The sequence below is a fragment of the Equus przewalskii genome, chromosome 14 (genome assembly GCF_037783145.1).
Source record: "Equus przewalskii isolate Varuska chromosome 14, EquPr2, whole genome shotgun sequence".
Lineage (NCBI taxonomy): Eukaryota > Metazoa > Chordata > Mammalia > Perissodactyla > Equidae > Equus > Equus przewalskii.
The window spans coordinates 51,062,574-51,071,514 of NC_091844.1; the positions used below are offsets into that span (position 1 = coordinate 51,062,574).

Here is an 8,941-nt window from a genome sequence, read left to right on the forward strand (position 1 = left end):
TCATGACCATCCTCCGTTATCCCTGGACAATTTCTAGCCTTTCAGAACCCCCTGGAAGTGGATAGTGGGGATTGCTAGGTGCCAGACCTGTTTTGCTGTTTTGGTAATCCAGCATAGATGTATCTAGAACTTCTCTCTAGAATGGGGGCTAACGTACCACATGTCACTCTTAGTTTTGACACTTTAGCTGAGAATCCTAAAGAATAGGGAAATCCCATTCAATACTGTCTTAGGCGAAGTATTAATTTTCCAGGCTCAGGATTTTCCAGTTCTTCAGGAATTTAGCAAAATGATCCCCCTACTAGCAGTTTTGTTTCCCTATGTGAGGAGAAGCAGTGTTGTGTATAAGGGTCTAAGCACCGGCTAGAAGCCAGGACACATATATTGTGTCTGTCCCCAACAAGCTGGAGGTCATGCCCCCTCTGCCCCTGCTCCCTCACCTTCACAGTGAGGGGTCAGTCAGAATTAAAGTCCTTACAGTCCTAACAGTGTAGGAATTATCTAAAATTTGCCTTATCGTGAGAGTACAAAGAAAACCTCATAAAACACAGTTTGACAAATTATTATACAACTAACACCCATGAAACCACCACCCAGGTCAACAGAACATTTCCAGCACCCCAGTGTCCCTTCCCAGTCGCTACCTCCTGCCACTCCCCGAGGAGATCCCAATTGACTTTTATTGAAATCGCTTCCTCTCTTTTCCTTATAATTTTACCAAGTATGCATCCCTAAAAAAATTACCGTAGTTTGGTTTTGCCTGGTTTTGAGTTTTATATAAATGCAATTGTACAGAGTATATTCTATTTTTTTTATAATTCTAATATCAACTTCTCTTTCTTTTTAAGATTTTATTTTTTATTTTTATTTTTTCCCTTTTTCTCCCCAAAGCCACCTGGTACATAGTTGTATATTCTTAGTTGTGGGTCCTTCTAGTTGTGGCATGTGGGATGCCGCCTCAGCATGGCCTGATGAGTGGTGCCATGTCCACGCCCAGGATTCGAACCAGTGAAACCCTGGGCTGCCGCAGCAGAGCACTCGAACTTAACCACTCAGCCACAGGGCTGGCCCCCAGAGTATATTCTTTTGTGTCCAGCTTCCTTTGTTTAACATTCTTTTTGTGAGCTTCATCCCTGTTGTTGCAAGTGGCAGTGGTTCGTGCTTTCCTTGTTGTATAGTATTTTTTGTATGAAAAGACCATGACTTAAGTTGCTGGACACTTGGGTTATCAGTCCAGGACTTTCTATAAATACACACACACACACTCCACAGGTAGCCACGTAGATTCAGAGCTGATTTCTTTATGAATTCAAGAACTTGAGTTTGGCTTTAAAGTATAGCAAAATCCCTTTATTCCATTCCTGGTTACACTGTTTGGTTTTTTCACACTTTTGTGGCCAAATTCTGAATCTAGGGGCATAATCCATCTTCCTCAACATCATTGATGAGGATTTTAGGCTGGTTACTTTTAAAACTGCAGATGAGCAGCAGGCTCCGAGGACTGGAATTTGCTTGCTCTTCGAGAGATATTTGCACTTGTGAAGGAAGGGGGGATGACCTTGTAGGGACCTGAAATTGGCCACCCCAGGATATGTCTCTTTGGCATTGCGATTGTTTGGGGCTGATTGCTTTTGATAAACTGGGACAGGGAGGGAGGCTCTGGGGAATGGAACTTGCCTTTGTTGGGACACATTTACATTTGTAAGGTAAATCTCTATCTGTAAAAGGTGCCTCCCTCTCTGTACCAGGAAGAAGAGAGATGACCTTGTCCCTAGAAACTCTTAATGGGGAAGGCAAGAACTTAAGTTGGTTGCTGTCTGGCAATCTCATGTAACTGATTTAGGGTGGTGGCTTCTGACCTTTACTTAATCCGATTTGATTCTTGTCTAAAAGTCATGGGATCACCCAATGACCAGACCCCACCTGGACTGATACCATTTTAACTTTTTTTCCATGTTCTTTCCTTTGTCTTGTAAAGAGATGACTCACATACCCATGCCTTATAAAATTAGCCCTAACCCTCAACTCGGGGCAGCAGCAGCGGCTCTGCCTGCCCATGGGTCCTGTCCCCATGCTATTCCACACTATTCTCTAAATAAAAGAGCACTACTGCCAGATCTTGAGAGTCCAAGAAATCTTTCTTTCGACTCCTGGGCTCACTGACCCCGCATCATCATCATAAGATTTTCTCCTAACTTGAGTCATTAAGCATAAGATGAAGACCATGTCAGGCAATTGGGCATTCCCTCCAGGGGATCCAGAAAATGATTCGCATGCAAATTTAAGGAATTACTCTGAAAGAGTATTTCCTCTGGCGTTTTTAGGGAAATAGCCACTCCTTTCCCAGGGCTGGGCCCACCCCGCTGGCAGCACACAGGTGACCCTCCTGATACTGGGCATGAATTAAACAGAGATGTCCTGAACTTTTGCTGCAGACGGGTTGAAAGGTGCCGTGGTGCTGCTCAGACACGTGACCCATTTTCAGCTCAGACTCCAAGCGGCAGAGAATCTTTCTCCAAGATGTGAAATCCCCTCCCATAACCAGAGTCAGGCAACCGTGGTCCCACAAAGACACCACAGCCAGCAACAGGCTGAGAGCTCAGGTTGGAGGGCCGGAGCTGCGCTGCCCTGGATGGCATGGGTCGAGCATGCTGGCAGGAAGCCAAGCCTTCTGCAGAAATCAGTTGATAAAGAATCTCCCTTAAAGACTGTGCTTTGAGGGGCTGGCCCCGTGGTCGAGTGGTTAAGTTCGCGCGCTCCGCTGCAAGCGGCCCAGTGTTTCCTTGGTTCGAATCCTGGGCGCGGACATGGCACTGCTCATCAAACCACGCTGAGGCAGCGTCCCACATGCCACAACTAGAAGGACCCACAACGAAGAATATACAACTATGTACTGGGGGGGCTCTGGGGCGAAAAAAGAAAAAATAAAATCTTTAAAAAAAAAAAAAAGACTGTGCTTTGAGCAGTGGTAAGTTAAGACTTAATTATGAGTTCAAAGCAATAATCTGCTGCCCAGGCACAGAGCAGACCTCCCAGGATAAAAGCAACCCAGACACACGGCAGCACAGGACCCAGGTGGGCCCAAACCTTTCCCTAGGCCACTGTCTGAGCAAGGGTGATTTCTAGATCCCCAAGACAGGGACCTGTCCCCAACTCCTAAACTCTGTCAGTTTAGGAGTTGCCAAGATCAGGAACTGTGTCTAGTACACCAAGGGAGAGACACATCTACCATTTCACTGAGTGATGCCGCTCAGGATATGAGCCATGTCAGCATTGGCATTCGCCTGCCCTCCTCACCACCCGGCCCGGCAGGGACCACCTGCCCTGCCAGGACCTCGCTGACCCTTGCCCTGTCTCCGCAGGTTTTGGCATGACCACCCCCGCGACGGTGGGCGGGAAGGCCTTCCTCATCGCCTATGGGCTGTTCGGCTGTGCCGGGACCATCCTGTTCTTCAACCTCTTCCTGGAGCGCATCATCTCGCTGCTGGCCTTCGTCATGCGCGCCTGCCGGGAGCGCCAGCTGCGCCGCAGCGGCCTGCTGCCCGCCACTTTCCGCCGCGGCTCGGCGCTCTCGGAGGCCGACTGCCTGGCGGGCTGGAAGCCCTCGGTGTACCACGTGCTGCTGATCCTGGGCCTGTTCGCCGTGCTGCTGTCGTGCTGCGCCTCGGCCATGTACACCAGCGTGGAGGGCTGGGACTACATGGACTCGCTCTACTTCTGCTTCGTCACCTTCAGCACTATCGGCTTCGGGGACCTGGTGAGCAGCCAGCACGCCGCCTACCGGAACCAGGGGCTCTACCGCCTGGGCAACTTCCTCTTCATCCTGCTCGGCGTGTGCTGCATCTACTCGCTCTTCAACGTCATCTCCATCCTCATCAAGCAGGTGCTCAACTGGATGCTGCGCAAGCTGAGCTGCCGCTGCTGCGCGCGCTGCTGCCCGGCGCCCGGCGCGCCCCTGGCCCGGCGCAACGCCATCACCCCGGGCTCCCGGCTGCGCCGCCGCCTGGCCGCGCTCGGCGCCGAACCCGGGGCCCGCGACAGCGACGCCGAGGGCCGCCGCCTGTCGGGCGAGCTTATCTCCATGCGCGACCTCACGGCCTCCAACAAGGTGTCGCTGGCGCTGCTGCAGAAGCAGCTGTCGGAGACGGCCAACGGCTACCCGCGCAGCGTGTGCGTCAACACGCGCCAGAACGGCTTCTCGGGCGGCGTGGGCGCGCTGGGCATCATGAACAACCGTCTGGCCGAGACCAGCGCCTCCAGGTAGACCGCGCGCCCACCCGCCCGGCAGCGCCAAGGACCCTCACCAGGCTGGCGTGCCGCTGGGCGTGGTTTGCTTTCCATCTCTCAGACCCTGGCGCTTTCTTAATCTCTATCCAATAAAATGAAACCAAAAAAAAATTTTTTTAAAGAAACACTATTTGGCCAGGCCTGATGTTATCAAGGGCAGGTTTTGGGGGAGCCTGTTTTCCTTGTGGGTCCCCTCTAGGAGAACCGTGGCCCCAGCAGATTCTCCTCCAGGGAGAGAAAAAGTGGCACCCCAGACCCTCACCCGGTGCATATCGCAGTGGGGAGAGTGCCACCCCTGGGTTTTGCAGACTGGCACTAAACCCCGTCTCCATGCACATAAGCAGCCGGCGACCCCAAAGCATATGGTGCAACTTTTCATGGCTCTGAATTACCTCCGCAGCATTTAGAATCCTGGCCCAGCCTAGCAGCTTCCTTCTGGTCGTCAGAAGTGATATAGTCACAGTTTTGACAGGTGGGGGTGGGGAGAGCCATATGTTGCCTCCCGATGCGTATATATAGAACAGCCGCTACACACTGAGAATGGTGTAGTATTATGCAATGAGATGAAACAGCACCAACTTGCGCACTGTGGCATTTCCCCGAGACTTGGAAATTGCAATGGTAAGGGGCTTAGCTGGCCGTTCTCAGCCTGGAGTCAGTCCACTGAGCACAGCACACAGGGCAGCTACTTTTAATGAGGGAAAGCCCAGGGTGACCTGCAGGCCGGGGAGCGCTCGGCTCCGGAGCCCTGCGCTGCTTCAGCCGGCTGATCTCTGAGGCTGGGGCACATCTCTGAGTCCCCCAAACCTCCTTTCTTTCACCAGCGTCATCCACGGGAAGGCTTTTCATTATTAGGAACGTCCGAATCTTCTCAGACAAGAGTTTTTGCTTGTGGTGGTGAGGACTTTTTTTCTTAACTCCCTTTGATCAGTTCAACTTTTTCCCGGTTTAGAGGACCTGAGCGCAGAGCCCCCTCCCCCACTGCCGCTCCGCCTCCTCCTCCTCTGCGTCAGCGCCCTGGGTCGATAGGAACCCAAAGCAACCTTCCTGCAAATGTCAGAGAATTTGGCTGCAGGGCCCGTGATGTGTTTGGGACACATCCCATTCTAAACCCAGTTTGGCCCCCGCTGAGGGTCTAGTGAATTTGTTTCTGCTACTCGCAGTCTGTATTGCAGGTGGAGGAAGGCGGGAGGGAGGGAGCTGGGGGAAGCGGTGGATGGAAGCAATTTTAGGATTAAAGCTTTGCTCTGGATGGTCCTCAGGCTGAGGGGACAGGTTCTCCCAGAGTCGCCCTCTGAGGGCGTAGGGGTCACTGACCTGGAGGAAGGCCAGATGCCGCCTTTATTGAAAGGATGTGGCTCTCGGACTGTAAAGGAACACCCTTTGGGCCCCTTTTTCTCTTCTGAAAAGATGACAATCCCAAGGACAAATGCCAGAGTCTAGTCATACACTATGTGACCCACCGATATATACAGCCTCTGACAGGAAGTCTAGAAAAGCACCAGACGCCTCACACCGTCTGCCCTAGACGCATAGAGAGCCGTGAAATTCCCCTCCCTTGCAGGGAAAGACACTGTGCCTGGAATGAACACACACACACACACAGAGCATTAAGAGTCGGGCTTGAATGTCAGCCTCCTCTTTCCCCTTCCAGTTCATGGCAGGAAGGAAAAACTAAGTTGGGATCCGGGTGACTCTCCAGCTAATTTGGATCATTTCTTTTTTGGCCGGTGGGGGGTAATTTCTAATTTGGGTTGGGATTGGATTTTAAAAACAGGCCCTAATCTGGGGGTAAAGCCAGTGACGCAGAACTGGCCAGGAGAGAGGTCAGTCTTGCTGGATCCTGAAGGGCAGACTTCCAGAGAGCCACACTTCCAGGATCCACTGGGACTCAGTGAGGCCAGCTCCGGGATCACCTGGGCTCCCGTCTGGGCCATGGCTGCAGTCACGGAGGGAGTCACATGGAAGGGACCGCACACTTTGAGAGGCACATGTTCCCTGGGGCAGGGTCCTCTCACAGGATCTAGAGAAAAAGTGTCAGTTTTCTCCCTTTGAAAGAAGGAAAGATTAAAAGGCATCCAATTAGAGGTGTCACCTAGGCAACGGGAAATAACTTAGGGATCTGAGCCATACAGAGGGGGAAGTAGAGATCCCCATGATAGAGGCATCTGGACTGTGAGGACTCAACAGCAGGCAAACGAGCAGCCAGCCCAGAGGAAGCGAGCCCCAGGAACAGCACGGGAGGCTTAAGGCCCAGCCATGGAGGCTCCCTGAGCTAGACAGGCCAAAGAGATGTCCAGGCGATCCCACGGACCAGTGCACAGGACTGCGCAGAATCCCAGCCCTGCAGGAGGGAACGGGACCTGCCTCCAGAGAAGAAAAGCTCAAACCTTCCTTGGCAGTCTTCTCTGTCAGCAGTGCTTCCTAAAGTCTATCCTGAGTTGCTCATGCTACAGCCTTAGCTGTTTTCACTTCTTTTCCTATTCTTTGCCTTTGGAAGGAAGCAACTGCAGGCAGCTTGAAGGAGCCTCTGAAGGAATCATAAGCATGTTTTGAGGGGGCAGGGAAGGGACCCTTCCCTCTCCCCAACCTCCCAGAGAAACACCAGTCCTCCAATGTACAATGGTAGTGCAGGATCCAGTGGCACGCGTGTATTTTTGCCCGTGTTCCCCAGGTCCCTCTCCCACCCCAAATCTCAGCACATTATCATCCTTCACCTCAGGCCAAAGGACTCAGTGCCCCAGAGGCCAGGGGCTGCTTCCCAGGAAAAGCCTGGCTCCCGAGGTCAGGGGGATTGGTGGAGCCTGGACCCAGGCCTACAGGACTTGTTTGACATCCTGCTTGCAGGTGAGCACTGAGAATAGGACAGCTTGGCGAGCAGGGGTGGGGTCCTCTCATCACTTCTGGAACAATGGCATTGATAGGGACCCCTTTCTTTGGTGCAGGTTCTTCTGAACCTCAGGCTAAGAAAGGGCTCCACTCTCTTAAATGTTGTGGCCTCTCCCATCATGTGGAGGTCTCCAGTTTGACCCACAGCTCATAGCTGACTGCAGGCTCCAGCTCCCCCAGTCTCCTGGAGTTGCTTCCTAAACTTAGGCCGCCACTCATCCCGCCCATGCTGGGGCCGTGGGGCTCCCATAAAGACGGCACAGGCTCTAAGAAGCCCTTGCCACTCAGCTGTGGCCACACAGAAGCCAAGGTCTTGGCAGCAGCCAAGCCTTCTCAGAGCTGAGAAAGCAAGTAAAGAAGCCATGCTCCGTGTCCTTGTTTGCTAATAAGGCCCAGTGGTCAGGCATCTATGACCTCTGACAGAGGCCAGAGCCTCTAAGCCTGGAGAAGGAGTCAGAAGGCTCAGGCAGTCTCATGCCCTCAGCTTGTGGACAATGCCAGACAGTCCTGGGCATTTGCCTAGGAGCACCACATATCCGCATCATACACACATATGCACACACACACACACACACACACATCAGCCTTACAAAGAGCTACCAGCCCCTTTCTCCAAGGAAAAATCCCAGTCGGGGCCACTTTAAGAAGAAAGACTTCCCATTTTTAACTCCCTGGAGATCTACTAGGGCCTGGAAAATTCCTCTCTGCCTTGGGGGAGTTTCGTGTACACTTTGCATGAATTTGTGTTTTACACAGAAGCCAGCGTCCAAACCCAAGCCAATCCCTGGGAAATAGCTGCTAAATTTACCCAGCTGCTCCGTCCCTCAGGCAGGCCTCCTGGCAGATGCCTTCTTCCTGAGTGCTCTGAGGGAAGCGGGGACTGAGCCCTCATGGCCAAAGGAGAAGCTTCTGGGGAGCTGAGGCAGACGGCAGCCACAGAGGCACAGACCACAGGAGCTGTGGGCCAGGTGGTTCCATCTTACTGTAACTTTTTACATTCTTAACAAACAAAAAGCACAATTTCTCCTGCGTCCTGTCTGGAGAGCACGTCCAGGCAAACTGCTTAGGGCACTTCTGAGTGCAGAAGGGCGCGGGGGCTGGCTTCTTTGTTCCAGCATGTGGTGCTGCAGGCTCCACACTCTGTGAGGAGGCAAATGGGGAAGGGACGCTGAAACCACCCCGACCCCGGGACGGCTCATAATTTGGACTCGGGGCCTGGACTCTCGCCCCTGGAGTAGCTCTGGCACCTCAGGCCCCGTGCCCAGCCAGGCTCATTTTGTGCTGAGGAGCGATGGGATTTCTGCACTAACCCAGCCCAAGACCCTCTCCCCTTTTCTTTCTGCCTCTTCCCTCTCCTCCTCCTCCCTAGGGAAGCTCCCCCTTGCTTTACAAATCATTTTCTATGCTACATGTTCTCTCAGGAGCGGGTTTTGAGCATGCGGGGCAAGCCTGCAGGGTTTCGTAAACAATATATTTATTTTTCTGAGTAGCACTTCAAGAGAGGGCTTGAAGGGTGTTTAAATAAACGATGAATAAAATGCAGCCTGCCACCCCTTTGAGGTGTTTGCTTTCTGTCCGTCAGAGCCACCTGCCTCCCCAGCTCTCTGCTCACACCTCCTGTCAGGGGGCCCCAGGAGACTTCAGCTTCCAGGATTGGGTCCAGGTGGCAGGTCCCCTGGGGAGGTACTCTGCAAAACAGTGACATCCTTCTGATCCCAGGACACCAATGGACCTTGTAGGCAGGTTGACCAGACTGGGTCAAGGC

General features: G+C 52.8%; 1 protein-coding gene across 1 annotated transcript in view; it reads left to right on the forward strand.

Annotated features, from left to right (window-relative positions):
- The window catches only part of KCNK12 (potassium two pore domain channel subfamily K member 12), a 52,822-nt gene extending 44,092 nt beyond the window's left edge, over positions 1-8,730 (forward strand). Inside the window, exon 2 of the mRNA XM_008530912.2 lies at positions 3,363-8,730. Coding sequence (XP_008529134.2) covers positions 3,363-4,264 — 902 coding nt within the window. The 3' untranslated portion in view covers positions 4,265-8,730. The remainder of the gene's footprint in view (positions 1-3,362) is intronic.
- The last annotated feature ends 211 nt before the right edge of the window (positions 8,731-8,941 follow it).